This window comes from Triturus cristatus, chromosome 8, assembly GCF_964204655.1.
Source record: "Triturus cristatus chromosome 8, aTriCri1.1, whole genome shotgun sequence".
Lineage (NCBI taxonomy): Eukaryota > Metazoa > Chordata > Amphibia > Caudata > Salamandridae > Triturus > Triturus cristatus.
Window position 1 is genome coordinate 87,787,196 of NC_140591.1, and position 17,681 is coordinate 87,804,876.

The 17,681-nt window shown below is 46.2% G+C and overlaps 1 protein-coding gene across 5 annotated transcripts in view; it reads right to left on the reverse strand.

Moving 5' to 3' along the window:
- The window catches only part of GRAMD1C (GRAM domain containing 1C), a 1,366,575-nt gene that overhangs the window by 184,076 nt on the left and 1,164,818 nt on the right, over positions 1 to 17,681 (reverse strand). For all 5 annotated transcript variants that reach the window (XM_085621077.1, XM_085621075.1, XM_085621076.1 and 2 more), the window contains one exon: positions 6,405 to 6,575. In XM_085621077.1, coding sequence (XP_085477203.1) covers positions 6,405 to 6,575 — 171 coding nt within the window. The remainder of the gene's footprint in view (positions 1 to 6,404; positions 6,576 to 17,681) is intronic.

A 17,681-nucleotide genomic window follows, 5' to 3' on the forward strand; every position in this document is an offset into this window, starting at 1 on the left:
ACCTCTTCTACGACATTATAGATATATAAGAGGCGTATATCACTGAAGACGTGTTCGGGGGTACCCGAAAATAGCGGGAAATATTCTGTTTAGGTCTTCCAAAATGATTCTACAATGCAGAAATCTGCCTTACTTCTAAAGACGAGCAGGTGGTCTTCCACCAAAGTCAAGACACCGGTCGCTTGGAACATGCCCAGTAACATTCTTCCGAAGGGCTCACCATTTAATTTGGTCATGCGCGAAAGTTAAACTTCATTAACTCTTCATAATATCAAATTCATGCAAAAAAGTATAGTTTGCTGGTTACATGGGGAATATTAGCTGACACAGAAATGTCCCTGTAAAATGTACCCATCTTGTGCAAGCATCGTAGCAGACAGAGCACACAAAAGATACATGCACAAATACAAGCAGACTTTCTGTGCCATGTCTCTGTGCAACCTGGCTCGCAGTATTTTTCTCTCATGCCTGTTGCGCCATGCAGCAATGCATACTTGGAGAGTAAAAAACAAGCACATACAAAGAAGGTGCAGAAAGAGACAGGCCACACAGAGACATGACAAGCATTGGCAGAGCCAGAATGTCTTGGTTCTAATAGATCGAGCTAGTAGCTTTGCTCATTCTTTTTGCCATTCTCATCTGAAAACAGGTCTAAATATGCAAATGCTAGTCCAAAACTGGCTCCTTCTGCTCTCAAATCTTGGCATCCTCATCACTCACAACACCTGAACAAAACACTGCGGCCAGACAATAATACGGAGGAAACCCACGGCATTATGAGAATGCACATGAAAGACAACAAGGCCAGCCAATCACAAGCAAGGGAGTGACCCAAAACTCACTCTATAAGTAATGTATCGGAAACAACAGGTCAGCCATCTGTCCTGAGATCTAAAAATAGTCAGTGCTTATTCGTGCTTTGCTGTGGTTGCATGTGTTAGCACTTTAAATCCAGACCTATTTGCTTTGCCAATGCTTGTGTTTGGCTGCAGTCAGTAATAAACTGATCGCACACGGTATTAGCCACTCTTCTGTGTCCTTGACAGTTTTAAAAATGTTCGTCCAACCGGTAGGAAAATTACCATCCTCTCGCATTTATTCAACCATGATTGAGTACAGCCCCGTTAATGGCTAGCGCTGTTTGGGGGAAAGCCCAGACTTCTATCCTTACGTGAAACTACAGAGTTCATAATGTGATGTGCATACCTCAATGCGCTGGTTAAATCCTTGCAATCCACTTTCCCACAGGCGGGAATTGTAGTGTCAGGCGATTCCAACATGTTCTTTTTACAAACAGAAAATACACAAAACAAACAAAACAAATTTAAAGGCAAAACAATTCCATTAATAACCAACGATCGAAAAAAGGATAGTTACGGCCAGCTGTGTGCCTCAAACCTTGCTGAAATCGGCATGATCATTTTAAATGGACGCTTTCCACAAGACCAGCCAGCAGCATCAACCAGAATAGCCAAACAGGCGCAATCAGTACTGGACTAAACCATAGTGGACCTGGAGGTACTGCAACGGATCGTTAGTTACCAAATAATCCAGATTGGAGAGCGACCACAGCACGCAAGCAATTGACATCAGCCTTCAAATAGCAAGGGCTCCAGCAAGCAATGACCTGTTGGAAATTCCCAGCCCATATAACTTAAAAAGACTCGTGTGGAATGGAAAGAACGTCGAAGAAATAATGACCCATTAAAAAAATGTACAGATAAAAGGAAAACAACAAAGACTGGCAGAGAATTGGGCAAATTGGGAAAAGACGATCACAAATCTAATTGATGAATTCAGATCCCAAAACAAAAGCCACAGAAGCAAATTAAGGCCAATAACGTCAGAGACCCATGGCTCCCTAGTGTGCAACAAAAAGGATTCTTAATCAGGAAATTAGAAAGCTACGAGGAAAAGCTCTGATCATGGGTGAAGATACAAAGCGACAAATTTATAAATTAAGGTAAATATATAAAAAAGAGGTTTGGATAGCAAAGAAGAAGCAACAAACTGAAATTTAGTTAAAATTACTGGAAACAAGTAAATCAAACAATAATAGGAAATTTTGGGCAGAAATTAATAAAATAGCAAACGGATACTTCCGTGAACACAATGCAAATATATTAGAGGCGGATTGGATACAGCACCTAGCGAAAACCAAGGGAACAACAGCAACCGCCAAGCAATGAAATCAGATTACACAATCCAATACCAACAAAAAAGTGAGGAACCCGAACAAAATTTTGAGGAAAATTGGATTAAATCTCATCAGGTACAAACAGTCATAAAAAAACTAAGGTCCATTGGCGCCCCTGGCACAAATGGTTTGCCTAATGGGCTCTTTAAACATGACCAATCATTCTGGGCAGAACATCTTACCCCCACTGTTTAACCACGCTTTTCAAACGGAAAGTAAACTATCATCATGGAGAGGGAGCATCTTGCATCCGATTTTTAAAGCAGGCGCTAGATCGGACCCGGCGAATTATAGGCCGATCGCCCTCACCGACGTAGAGGCCCAAATATATGCGTCAAACCTCCTGACAGCATTGGAAGAATGGGTCACCACGAGCAAGATCCTCCCTATCGCACAGACCGGGTTCAGGTCGGGAACAAACACGTTGTGCAACGTGCTAGCCTTGAACCTTCTTGTCGAAAAAGCGAAGGACAAATCAACGAAATTATACACCTGTTTTGTTGACTTAAAAGCAGCTTTCGACACAGTATCCAGGGATCTCCTATGGAAAAAGGCGGCAAATTGGGGTATTCCATCAATGTTACTGCGGGCCATCATCAACCTGTACACATCTACCTGGGTCAAGATAAAATTAGGGAATGGAGAAAGGACAACAGCAAAGATCCCAACGCACATTGGCCTAAAGCAGGGATGTGTACTGGCCCGACCACTCTTTTCAACATTTTTACTGCAGACCTGGATAAGAGGCTATCAGAAGTTCAAAGTGATCCTCCAAAGATAGCACACTGTAAAATAAGAAGCATGCAGTACGCAGATGACATTATCCTATGCAGCCAAACCCCAATGGGCCTACAGCGCTCCATCACAATGCTGCTCGAATATACTAGGGAGCATGGTCTGTTCATAAATTACAAAAAAGTGAAGGTTATCTGTTTTTCATCACACATAGGACAAAACAAAAAATGTAAATGGCACGCAGCAGGAAACACCATAGAACAGAGCGTTGCATACAAGTACCAAGGAGTAGAGGTAAACTCAAGGTTTACTTTAAAAGACCACCTACTAAACAGAAAAGCTCAGGCAAACAAATTACGCTTCGCTCTAAATCTACTAAAAACAAAACTGAAGTGCCCATCCAACTTATACTTACTAAAAGTCATCGCTGCTAAGTTTCTTCCAACTCTTACGTACCTCTCCAAATTATTCAGAGGACAAAATGCAAACTTCCTGAACCTCCAACAATCAGGGTTATTTAAATACATCTTTCACATCCCGCAGTTTGTATCTCAAGCACAAGTACGTCTGGAATTTGGGCTATCAAATCAGCACCCAGTAAGACAGGCAGCAATAATAAAAATGCGTTGGAAACTAAAAGCAGCACAAGAGGATTCCTTGATGGGGCACTGCTGGACCGAAATAAAGAATCAGACAAAGGGGAAAAAAACCTGGAACACAGTATTAGAAGAAGCGTTGGTAACCCTCAAAATGCAAGAAGCCTGGAACACTAACAACAGCTTTGCAGCTTTCAAAAAAATAGCCAATAATGCGGCAAAACAAAAAGCCTGGAACATAGATAAAGCCGCCCTAGCAAAGAAAAAACACGGCTGGATGGTATTATCTACGTATGAGAGACGCTCCCCTCAACCATAACTAGTCGACCATATAACAGCATCAATTCAACAACTGCTACTTCAAATTCGGTTGGGGGCTTTGATCTCAAAAGATCAGGTTCCAGCATGGAAACAAACATGGCCAACAACACTCAGCAGACTCTGCGGCCAAGTGGAAGGAACTCTGATTCACTTACTGTGCATTTGTCCAACGGTGAATAACTTGAGATGCTATCATTTATTACAAGCATTTCGTACATATCAAATTAGATCATGTCGGCCAGCAGTGATGTTAGCACTGAATAGCCAATTGTTACAGGTAGCAGGTAGGGCCACCAGATTTCTGCAGAAAGTCAGTTTTTTTTACTACAGAAACCTGAAAAATAGCATTTTGGAATCTTTGAGCAGGGGAAAAGAACGATGTCGAATTCACAATTCTCTCTTTTTTGGTATTGTTTTCTATATTTAGTTTTATCATGTAATCATTACATTGTTATTTAAGGAGCTGCATACCGTTGCACTTTTCAGAGCACGAAATCAAATGTTTACAATTTAAGGATTGAGGAGCAAATCACTGCACAGCATCTAATTCAATGTTAATTTTGTAAATATGATATTATATACTACCCGTGCATCCCTTTTACTTTAACATTATCTGGATGATTTTAGCACAAAAATTATAAAGGTTTTAATTAACTATACACTTACTGATGCGCATAATTACATTTCATATGAAGTTCGGGTTCTGTGTCCCTCATACTGATGTGGCCATAGCACAGGTTTTTGTTGGGAAACCGGTCATTTTTCCACAAAGCACTTGATATTTATATTTGAGAGTGTTTTTTAGTGTTGGGTGGATGCATGTGATACTGAGATTCTGCTATGTGCGCTACATTTTGGATGATGAAAACGTACACATCAGATCAATAAAACAAGCATTTGCAATGCAATAGGTCTCGCATTTATGCAGTTTGAGCTATTGGCATTGTAAAAGACAATGCCCTTTATTTATGTAAATAAAAGGCATTGTCATTTATAATGCCAATAGCTTAAACCTGCGTAAATGCGAGATCTATTGCATTGCAAATGCTTGTTTGGGGGGGGGAAGTGTCCGGAACTAATCGTGATCCCAATCTGACCCTGGCCGCCCTCTGCCAATGGTGGCTAGATGGGGCCGTGTGCCTGTGCCACTGATGGTGGAGCTGTGCTGTATGATACTTTCTTTCAGCACCTGCAGGCAGCGGCTTGTCCCTGGTACCTCGCCCAGCTGTCGGGACTGCTTCCTGCAGCCCACGTTAGCGCGAGACCCACCACACAACATGCTTGCAGGATGTGTACATTTAATGAGGACCGGAGCACATGAAACCACTCACTGCTTCATTGGCAAATCTGTACACAAACAGGGGACGTTCACAAAGCGCGGGGCTGCGGATAAACATGCAAAAGGCCGCAAATGCTTTCGCGAGATGATATAAACTAAATCCAGAGAGTTAACCCGGCGCACTGCCAGCATGCCCAAGCATTCATCTTGTCAATTTCCTCAGGGCGACATGGCGCGTACATCGAGGGTTATGAATGTGAAAAATGAAACGGCATGTCTGGCCTGCAAGGCTCTGGCCCTCCCCGGCTCCAGCCTTCCTCCTGCCGGTCCTGCCTGTCCCTGGAGCTGAAGGGGAGGGGGTGGTCGCCGGAGGCACTGGCACTAAATTGAGGTGTGAAGCATCTGTACAGGGGAAGAACTGACTTTCAAAGGCGCCGGATCAACAGAAGTGGGCTGCGGGAGACGGGGTGCAGAGCAGGAGATAAGAAGTCGCTCGAGCACACCTTCTCCATTTTCCTCACTAGGCCAAGCCTTCAACAGTACAAATGGAAGAGGAGACTGGCGTAATGGGAAGGTGACAAACAAGAAGAAAAAGAAAACACACAAAGCCATGCTAGAGTCTGAGGGGGTGCTGTTTATGGAACTGAAATCAAGCACGGTTGCGAAAGTGAAAGCAACCGCGCTGGGTTAATCAGTAACATGATCCAGGAATGCAGCTGGTACCTGGCCGCGCTGCTGCTCGCTCCCAAGACCCCTAGACCATGGGAGTCAACGTTTAGAGAGAAGGCGGGACATGCACCCGCCTTTGGCCAATTGCGTGCTTTCAATTTTTGAAAGTCACAAGCTAAGGCCACTAGAATGTGTGGCATAACTAAAGTCACACGCACAAGTTTTCTTAAAGTTCCAAGACGCCCTCTCCTAGAGCAGCGCATGCGCGCTGCGCTAGGCTCGACATAATCACAGACCGTTCGTTATAGATCTTTAGTTACAGTTAGGCTGTTGGCAAACTCTATTGGATCTTTCCACAGGGGTAAATCTTATGACTTGCTCAGTTTTCAAACACCCCCACCTACTGCCGTCTCAACAGTTCCACAAATAGAGAGCTAATTTTGACCAAATACATAAGTAACTATGCACCTGAGCAAAATCCTTTGCAAATGTGGCGTTGAGTATTTTAGACAGCTTAATTGTCTGAAATGTAAATTGGTTGCTACTGTTAAGTGATCTTGAGGCGATGAAGAGACGTGAAGCAGAAAAGAACCAGGAACCTACTCACCCAAGGAATCCGCACTAGTGTCCAGGTCCATGTCTCCAGAGGCCAGCTGGCCGCCATGAAGGTTCTCCGGCACACTCCTGTAGGCGCGGCGCCTTCGGCGCATACCGCTGGCCTTCCCAGGTTCCACCAGAGACTGGTTTGATACAGCTTCCTCCATTAACAGATCCGATTCTGAATTAAATATACAGACATATAAATATATAAAATTATATCCTTTCTGCTCACACAGTGTAAGTTATCAAGAGGCAGTTTTGTAAACTTGCAAGAGCTCGCTGACAGTAATTCAGATGTGGCCACCCACTAACTGTAATCAAGTCCGCTCCAAAATAGACACAGTGAATTATACCCAAACTACTGTCACGAGTACACGTTTCCCAACATGCGGAGAAGCTTAGGTTTCTGACAATACAAGGCTACTAAACTCAGCTGGTGAACTGAACATAGATTTCAGATAGCAACAGAACACAAAGGGCAGCAATGACGGTGGGAAGAGGGACTAGAAAGAGGATGGAAGAAGTGGAAGGGATCAGAAACAAGCATTAGAAATGCAATAGGTCTAGCAATTTTTTTGATTTAGAGCTTTTGGTGTTGTAAATATTAAGGCATATGTGGATTATAAAAAATTAAATGAAAAATTGAAGTCCAATTCCTATTGAAAAGAATCTTGAAAATTTAGTGATTTTCAAAGAATTAGAGGCTATTAAATCAACGTCTGGGTTTGAACCTTGCTCCCCAGTACCAAATTACATATAGGATGGCATGAGGCCACATCCTCTACAGTTGGTTGTAGCGAAAAGAGATCGTGAGTGTTTTGGAGCGCTTTACAGGACCACTAGTTACAGTATACAAGGATATATTAATGTTTTTGTGCACATGGGAAAATGTAGTGTTCTTCCTAGAATTAGAGGCAGAGAAGTTAACGTCAAGACTCGAACCTTGCTCCCGAGCAGAAAAGCGGATAGATGTTGCCGTTATGCCACATCCTTTTAAATGTGTGCTAGTTAACATCTCCTCAACATGGCATGGACGGAAACAAAAGATAACAGTAAACAAAGCAAATGTTGAGATACTTTAGCAAGCAAGCGCTAAACAATTGTAAACACCAATGCAAAGAAAACAAGCATTTGCAATGCAATAGGTCTTGCATTTGTGAGAGTTAGAGCTACTGGCATTGTAAATGAAAATGTCTTTTACCCATGGGTTTTGATCTGGAGTGGAATGGATGTGGTGTGGAATTATGTAGGTTGGATTAGAATTGTTAGTTGTGGAACTGTGTGGCATGGAATAGTGTGGAGTGGAATTATGTGGCATGGTTTGCACTGGAACTATGTGGATAGTAATTATGTGGTATTGAGAGTACTGGAATTATGTGGAGTGGTATTGTGTGTCATGGAGTGCAATTATGAGGATTTTTTTTGTGTTGGGAAGTGATATGTAGTGGAGTTTAATTATGTAGTGTGCTGTTGAATTTTGTGGCGTGATGTGGAATTCTGTGGTGTGGATTGGATGTATGTGGTGTGTTGTGTAATTGTGTTTGATTTGAATTATGTGGCTCGTTGTCGAATTATCTGGTGACGTTGAATTGTTTGGTGTGAAACTGTGTGGCATTGAGTGAAATTTATACTGAACAACCTAATATAGAAGGACCCCCAGTTGCAGCACTCTGGTAACAGAGTGAGTGAGTATTACACAGGGGCAGCAAAGATATGCAGCACTGTGAGATTAACATACAGTGGCAGCGCCATCTTAAAACAAGAGAAGTGCCATGGAAAAACCTAAAATAACGCAGCAGTCCCTGTATGGCCAAAAATCTTAAAGGTGTCTAGGAAAGGCCCCATAGGGATACTCAGTAAAGAGGCAGTCCAATGGCAGCCTGAACCATGTTATGTTGCTTGCCTTTAATGCATGTCTTCAGTTTCTTTGCTCTGATTCTTCCAGCCCATTAGAAAACAAAAGGAGGGAGTCCAGAAGCCACTCCTTTTTAGGTCGAGCTTTAGTGGCAACGCGCATGCGCTGCTCGCTCTGCGAGGCATGCAGTAGTCCAGTATGGGAAGACAAGCTGCCCTCGCTCTCTGCCCCTATTTTTCATTGGCTTCTGTGTTTGTCCTTCCTAAATTCTGTCTTCTGATTGATAATGAGGCTTGTTAGTTCAGCCTTATTATGCCATGTCGTCATTTGTATCCTTCCGTGGCTACTGGCCCCTTTACTTCGAGTGTTTCACTGTACGGACTTGTTATTTAGAGCAAATGCGGGTCCTATTGCATTGCAATTTTTTCTCTCCGTAGGAACCAAAGCAGTTAGTCATGTTACAAGCGTGGATCAGCATTATTGCGCGAACAAAAATGAAGTGCTCGAGCTGTCACTGAGCCTGCGCAGGTAGGCAGTGTCTCGATAAGCTTTGACAGATGTTTTTTTTTTCAATCTTTCTGCGACCTCGGACCCTCCCGCTCCCTTGGATTTCTGACAAACCTTTTTTTGTATAAACCATGGAGCCCGTTTCACTGCCGCAATACAAGTTAAATTGCAAAGCACCGTGCTGTATATTCTAATTTCTAAAAGCTGTTTGACGGCATCAAGTGCGAGTTCCAGCTGTTCTTCATCTTCATGATGATTGATGGTACGAACTATGGAACACTTCTTATTTTGTTAGCGAGCAACACGGGCTTGGGTCATCATAGAGGCCAAATATAAAATGCGTTTTATACTGCCTGGAAAATTAGGATATATAACTTAGCGCTAAAAGTCAGAGTGAGTTGTGTCCGTCTGTATCAGCAGTAGCATTTTTAGAACTGTTTTTGTTACGGCGTTATAAATAATGTTTAAAAAGTGCATACATTTTAGCACATCGTGGTACTGGCTGGCAGGCTTATTATTACTGTTAATAAAAACACTTGTCTATTTTCTCCAGGAATGTGCAAACCTAGCTCCTCGAAGGCCAGGACTAGATAGGGACTGCAGTGCCATAGCACAATGAGGAATGATTAACATATTTGGTGGTGGATGACAGTTAATGATCAGCTCTATAAATAATGCTTAAAATAATTGAACTATGTTGACACAGTTCTTAGAAGCAAAATTATTAAATGCATTTACCCAAAGGAAGTGTCTTTTCCTCTGCCAGCTTTGTGTTTTTTTCCAGCTACTTGTGCATGGCTATTGCCAGGTGTTTTGTAATGTTCTAAACTAGTGCTTAATTTGTGCCGGTGGTGGATTCCGGCAAACATTTTTGGCGAGCACGACTTGATTTGTAACATCTGACTTTGGCCCAGAACAAGAAAGGGAAAGGCAGAAAAGAGATAAAGGAAGAAGAGAAAAATAGGAAAACAGTGACAAAGGAGGGAACAAGGGATGAAAAACAATTTGTGAATAAAGCGAAATGAAAAGGCAGACAATCTAGGGTAGTGTAAGAAAGAAGTATGAGGTGGAAACAAGATTAGGCATCCTAGGTATTCAGCAGCGCTAACGGCACTTTTGTCTATTTATTAATTTTATTTTGCAGAGTAAGCACTGATGTTTGAGGCAGGTTGAGGCTTTGGACAGGGGTCAGTGGGAGGTTATGGTGGTTACTGCTTACCTCACCAAGCATCTGTTTGTCGCTCCTGACCACGTTTTACAGCAATAAACCTAAATGTACTTTTCTATGAGATATGCTAAAGGAACATGGGGAACTAAACGATAATCTCGCTTTACTACACTGTCAAACTGCCCTGTGGGATTGAACTGCATGTTACACCGTGCAACCAAAACACTTTTTGTTTTCCCTGGTGAAATATAAACCGTTTTGCAGCGAAAGCATTTATCTATTCATCCATCTATTCACTCTTCCATCTAGCCATACTTTTTCCTCTCTGTCCTTTCACGCATCCATCCACCATTCAATCCTAATCTATCTTCCCATGATTTAAATCCGCAAGCGCAAACCCGACCTTCCGTCCTAGTGAGGTCAGTATATTGGGTACGAGTAACATTTTCTTATTTACGGCACCCAAAGGAGACAAAATTGTCAGTAACCACTATATCAAAACAAATTATTGTCTTGAAACGGTGGAGTAGCGATTACATTTTGAATGTCTCAGCCCTTCTAGTCCATCTGGTCTGTTATTTCTTTAATTTCAGAACTTCTAAACAGAGGTGGTGTACTAATTAATAGTGCAATAATGATAGCTGTTTAAAGTTTAAGCAAAGATGCTCATATTTGAATGGGCGTGGAATGTTTATTCTTTGATCACTTCAGCACCTTTTGAGGGGTTATGGTACTGTGTTCACAAGAGAGCTGACTGCTAGCTTCTCTTATGACAGATCAGTTGCAGCTCAGGTAGCAGCCGTGCAAGCATCTCCAACATACACACAGCAGGTACAGTACTAGGAGTAGCATGCTTCCCTGCTACGCAGTGGGCACAGGCAGTGTTCGAATAACTGCAAATCCAAGACTAAACATCTGGGTATAGCCAAAGCTTAAAATAACACAATTGGAGCCACAGGGGGAAAGAAAACCGAGCCAGGCCGCCCCCACTCAATACATTGTAACAAGTGGCCTGCCCTGCAGTACACCTAGTCCTAAAATACCGACGCTAACAGGGTTTCCAATCCTTTCCGGTTCCCTAGAGTGTGTTCTCTATCACTACTCAAAAGGTCGTGGTGCATCAAATTAAAAGTGTCATAAAAACCATCACAACGCGACTTCTACCAACAATTGGTTCAAAAAAACGTGAGGAAAGAGAAAGAGCACCTCACGGTAGTAACACCAAGGGGGTTGCTGGCTGGTACTCGCCAGCATACCCACTTATCATCATAGGTTGCTCTTACTCTGTGTGAAAAACAAAAAGTGTAATGTTTTAATACACAAATCTCAACCCCCGTGAAGTGAGGTAGTGAAAAAATTAAACACTACCAGTGCCTGGTGCTTTTATCTGTGCTCTTTGGACCCCAGTGAGAATGTGAAAATCTAATTCTCACCATTAAAAACTGGTGACGCTTACTGGCTTGACATAACTTTATTGAATGCTGTAAGCTCCCACAATTAAAAATGGTTTCAATCAAACCATAGTCAACTCTATAATGCCAACAAGTTTCGTTGCCGAACCATCATGCAACTTCTTCAGGGCTGTTGGGGTTCCAAATCAACTTCACGTGCGATTCACCTATAACCTCAAGAGGTTGCGAAGCCTCCTCGTACCGGCAACCGTCTTCGGAATGGAACACGTGTCCTCTGATCACGTGCCCCTGGGGTGGCTACCAAATGTCTCGTCTCCCGTGTCGCGTCCCACCGGCGTGTGTGCAACTCCGTGAAGAGGACCTCTGAGTGGGATCTGCCATCCGCTGTCGGGGGCCATCCTAGTTCTTGCTGCATGCTTGTACTACTGTTTCACTGGTCTGGGCTTTTCATACCTGCTGTATTATGTGCTGTATTCCGATACTCGCCCACTGTCTGCATATTGTTTAAAAACTTTTATTTATTTTACCTGCATGTTCCGTAGGGATTGATTACATTCATGGACATGGTTATAGATGTGCATATTATCCCACTACTTCAACGAGTCAATACAAGATCACTGCTTGTTGTTTTGTAAAATGACCAAATAAAATTTGTTGTTTAAAAAAAATAAATTGCCACCAATTATTGTCATCCCTAGGGTTAGAGGCGCAATGAGATAGGCCGTAGGCTTCAAGGTCAATGTAAGCATTGATGGAGGAGAGTATATGGAGACTAAGTTAAGAGCATTCCCTCCTACTGATCCACTTAGAGCCAGAAAATATCCCTTGGGGTCATTGGTAGCCTGGGTGAGCACGAAAGGGTAATTGCGCCTCAGGAGAATTGCCACCCCCTGAGAATCCCAAGATAATCCTGAATGTCAGATTCTATCGTAGCCATACCTCGTGAGAAAGGGGAAGTTGTTGCCCAGGAGGCGAGTCTCCTGAAGTAGGAGTATGTCGGATGCCTGGCGTTGGGCATAGCGCAAGACTGCCGTACGCTTAACCCTGTCAAGCAGCCCATTGACATTCCATGATAGCATTCGGAGGGGATCTCCGCTATTACTCGTAGATGTCATGGTGGATTTAGGTGGGCTTGGAGATCTTCAGGGCCAGGAGTGGTTGTGGGTTTGGCTAGGGTATGCTCTGGCTGCAAGGTAGTGACTGCTATCTTGTGGGTGATATGCGTGACTATCACATTGCAGAGTGAAAAGGGTGGTATGACAAACACAATGCAACAACAAAACCTCAGTACAATGGTACCAGCATCCCTCCTTCCCCCTCCCCCCAATTTATACTTCAAGAACAGAAGCATCTATCGTCCCAATTAAATAAGGTTAACTGACCAAATTAAAACGATTGGGTTGGAGTTGCGTAGAGGACCCTTCCTTACAGAAGGATACTCACTGTTTCGGCCGGAAGGGTCTGTGAATTCGAGTGGGATATACCCATTCGGGTGTGTCGCTGTTGTGGAAGTTACGGCTCCAATTGGGCCACTCATTCCAGAAGCGTTGGACTGCGAGAGAGGTCCGACTCGGCGGAGTCTATGTGGAAAGTTTTAGGTGAGGTGCTTCTGGTTTCCAGGTGATCTACAGAGCTGGATCGCTGTAGAGGGTGAGAGCTGCTTAAGAGCATTTGGTCTCTGGGGAGCATGCTGGAACTAGCAGGTGAGTCTGATCCGGCTCGGCGGCTCCCTCGACCCCTACGGGACAGTGTGTGCCTTTTACGTCGTTTGGGTGATCCTGCCTGGGTGTTTCCAGCTCAGGTTCCCGAGGGCGGGATTGAGGCACTCAACTTGAGAGGACGCTCCTCGGTCAGCCAGGTCCAGGTCGCCTCGGGTGATTAGAAGAAGTGAGTTTGGTTTTGGAACACCACATGAAGGCGAGCTGGAAAGAGCAGCCTGTATTGGAGATTTAAGGTTCGTAGTTTTTTCTTCACCTCGATGAATGAACGCCTCTGGGCTTGGACCTCCCGTGTGTAGTCTGGGAAGATCAGGATGGGGTGGCCACGGTAAATAAGAGTCTTTTGGTTACGGGCTTCACTCAGGATGGAGTCTCTGTCCTTAAAATTGAAAATCTTGGCAATTATATGCCTATGTGGTGCTCCAGGTGGAGTTTTAGAAGCCAGAGAGCGGTGGGCTCGCTCTATCGGAAACCATGAAGACAGGGAGTCCTTAGGCATTTAGGATCTGATCCACTGTACTATGAATTCTCCCATTTGCCCCTGCTCCGTTCCTCCCAGGAACCCCTCTAAGCAAAGGTTATTACGCCGCGTCCTGTTTTCGCCGTCTTCTACCCTTTTATTTAGTTCCTTAGCATGGATCTGTAGGCGAGCCACTTGCTCCTTTAATTGAGTGACATTGTCCTCGAAGGTAGAGATGCAGGATTCCGTTTCTTTAAGACGGGCCATCACCTTTCGGAGATCCTGCCGGAGGAGAGCCATGTCAACGCGGACTTCCCCAATATTGCTTTTGACTGAGGTCTGAGATGCAATGATCGCCTGCAGGATAGTGTTGAGGTCTGCAGCAGATGCAACGGATTTCTCAGTAGATCCGTCCGCTGCCCTGGAGTCATTAGTTGCATATTGGTCCATTTTGGTCTGCGTTGAGGGAGGTTTGGGTCCTCGGTCCTTCCACATGACGACAGCCGGCGCGGGTAGCCTCAGCGTTGGGTGGCCCAGGGCGTAGACGTATTGCGCCTGAGAGAGGGAGGCAGCTGTTGCTCCCTCAACCCGCAGGTGGAGGGAAGGGAATTGATCAGCACCGCTGGTGATTAGGGCTGTTTCGCCACTCCGCAGGTAGGTCTTGGTGTGGAGACTTGTTGACGTGGCACCTCCAGGGTGTCCCAGTGGTCTCAGCTTACTGCCCCGTCCAATAACCTGCCCGCCAAGGGAAGAGTGTAGGTCCCTCGGGGTGTCGTGCCAGGGCCCCAGTCCAGCCAGTACGCGCATCACTGGTGGGGGGGGGGGCTCTGCTACCCGCAGCTGAGTGAAGTGAGTCTTCAGTCCTCAAGCCAGGTAGCTGGGCCTGGTATGGTCTCTTACAGGCAGCGTTGTGGACTGAGTGTGTGGGGGGGGGGGGGTCCGGTACAGCAACCACGTGGGTCTTGAATGGGGCAGCACTCCCATCTTTCCAATGGTGTTCTTTTTCTCTGGTCTTGGGGATTTCAGCTGGCCCCCTCTCCAAAGTCACCTAACATCACTTGCAGGAGGGGCGTAAAGATTGGTGCTGAGGCACCCTAGCGCAGAGCTTAGTTAGTGGTCAGTAGGCCGCCCCTGGTCCACAGCACTTCCCCAGTCCTTCTGAGGTGGGCTAGTTGTACCTGGTAGTCCGCCCGGGGGGAAACGCCCCGTCTCTGTCTTTATACCAAGCCTCCGGTCCCACTGTTTACCGGGCTAACCGAAGGGGGAGGGGAGGGGGAAGGAGGGCCGAGGCTTATGGTCCTGCTCAGTTTCTGGTGCCAGACTTTTGGTCGTGGTTCAGCGGTCTAGTACTCGGCTACCAGCCGTCAGTTTCGCCATTTTCAGAAGCCTCTAACCCCCGCCCGGGTGCACCGATATATGCCAGGGACAGAGAGAAAAGCCAGGGTAAGGTGAGTCAGTGTCTCTGGATGTAGGAGTGTCACTCGCCAGGTGCTGTGAGAGGGGGCCCCGGGTCGCAGAGGCCGCCGCAGCTCTTTCAGCCACAGCCGCGTAGCCAGGGATCAGGCTGGAGGGCTTAGGTCCCCGGAGACCGCCCCGCCACACTCCTTCAAACAGGGCTTCCCTCTCACTGCGTGCAGTGGTTTGGGTGCAGTTCACTGGGCCGCCTCGCCATCATCCAAGCACCGGCTGCCTTGCGACAGGGTTGGGCCTTCATTGTGGGTTCTTGATGCGATGCCCGGATGTAGCAGGCAGCGTTGGATGCAGGGCGATCTGCGCCCCCAGGAGGGGGGCGCTCTCCAGTTGAGCAGCCACAAGGAGCCCGGAGTATGAAGAACAGGCCGCCGCAGAGCGCGCAGGTCTTGCCCATGCGGACGGAGCATGGCTCCAAGGGTCTGCGTATGCCGCAGCCAGTCTCCAGCTCCCCATCCCCGGCACAGCAGAGTCTCTTCATTGGCAGCCCCGTCTCAGCTCCAGGTCATGTCCTCTGCGCCCAAGCAGTGTAATCATAGGTATCACTAGCAGTTCAGGGATCTTTGCAATGGGATTCGTGTAGGGGCCGAGTGGGGGCAGAAAGTAGGGGAAGCCGCCGGTCAGCATCATGGCTCTCACTGGTCTTCAGGATTATGTGGCTTCAGATCATGGGCCGCGCTGCCATCTTGCTTAAGCTTCCGGACACCAGCCCAAGCAATGCAGGCCGTCGACAGCCACTCTGCGATGTCACCTCTCGCCAGGGCACTGTGCGTGACTTCAGTAGGGCATCAGCTTACAGTGGGCTGTGTTAGGCGTGCCGATGGTGAAGGATGCCTGGGCGGAGGACGGAGAGGTCCGGAGCACTCAGAGTGCGACCGCCACGCCCCTACGTTTTTGGAGCTTTCTTTGTGTCAAAACACTCTTTCTTTGCATTTATCTTGTCATATTCTTTACACCTCCATTGCTCCTCAGTAGCAGATGCACCCTTTTCTCACCAGCCATTTTCATCCATCTAGCACTTTTCAAGATGGAGAGCAGCAGGCCTATGACTGAACAGGAATTTAGAACGACTTCCCATTTAGGAACTGTGGCAAGAAGCACCAAATCAATAAGAGGAACATGCTGCTCATGAGCTAAAAAATGGATTCTCTGCATAGAAGTCAAAAGTCACCCAGAGGGATGATTAGCTCATGGATGTGAGGTAGGTGAGTGGCGGAATAGCACCCTGAATGTCTCTGCTGTCAATATAGTTCAGACAAATAGAACAAGATTACCATCACCAATGACCAGGGCCGTCTGAGCAAAGAGGAGATCAAGAGGATGGTGCAGGAGGGAGAAAGGCACACGTTAGTTACTTGTGTAACAATATATCTGTAAGAGACATTAGTTAGTGATAGATTCCTTACCTTAGAATATCCACAGGCGTCAGACTGGATCCGGAATGTTTTCGTCAGCAGTACCCCTGCGCGTCAGTAGGCGCTGGCGTCGTAGTCGCTGAAGTGACGTCGTTGGAGCTACTTAGACGTGCCCACGCACGCGGACTTCTGTTCTGTACACGACTTTCCACGCCAGGAACGCAGAGCCATTCCAGAGACCGACTACTGGTGCAATCGAAGTAGGGCCCTGAAAGGGATGACCTGAACCCTAGAGAACAGTTCGCAGAACGGGGAGGATGGGTGGGCGGTAAGGAATCTATCACTAATTAATGTCTCTTATAGATATATCGTTACACAAGTAAGTAACTTGTGCATCTGAAAGAGATACATTAGTGATAGATTCCTTACCTTAGAATACATACCCAAGCAATACCAACCCTGGTGGTGGGCCTCCGAAGTGAGATTACACCAGAAAGTCACGGAGAACCGAATGGCCAAAGAAGCTGTCTCTCCGGACTGGACTGTCAAGGCAATAGTGCTAAGTGAAAGTGTGCAGCGAGGCCCACGTGGCCGCCTGACAGATGTCTCGCAGTGGGACACCGCGTCCCAATGCTGCAGTAGCCGCCGTTGCCCTGGTCAAATGGGCGCGCAACCCTACCGGAGGCTCCTTTGTAGGCAAAGAGTAACAGGCTTGAATACACAAGACAACCCAGCAGGAGATAGTTCTCTTGTGCAGAGCCCGGCCTTTCTTGGCGCCCACATAGCCAACAAAAAGCTGGTCATCCACCCGGAACGGTTGTGTGCGGTTGAGGTAGAATGAAAGCGCACGTTTGGTCCAGATGGTGGAGCCTCACTTCCTCTCAGGAAGGGCGCGGAGGCGGAAGGAAAGTGGGCAGAGTGACAGTTTGCCCCAGAGGAAAGGCAGTGACTACTTTTGGTAGAAAGGAGGGACGTGGCTGAAGCACAACCTTGTCCGGATGAACCGCCAGGAAAGGAGGTTTACATAAAAGAGCCTGGAGCTCACTAACATGCCTAGTGGAGGCGATAGCCACCAAAAAGACAGTGTTCAAAGTTAATAACCGTAAAGGCCAGTTATGAAGAGGCTCAAAGGGAACGCACATTAAGTATGTGAGAACCAGGTTCAAGTCCCACTGAGGCATCACAAAAGGAATAGGAGGGAAAAGGTGAGTAATACCTTTGAGAAATCTATAGGCCACAGGGGACTTGACAAGAGAGGGATGATCAGGCAGCCTGAGAAAGGCTGAAAGAGCAGAAAGGTAGCCCTTGATTGTGCCCAGAGCAGAGCCCTGCTGGGCCA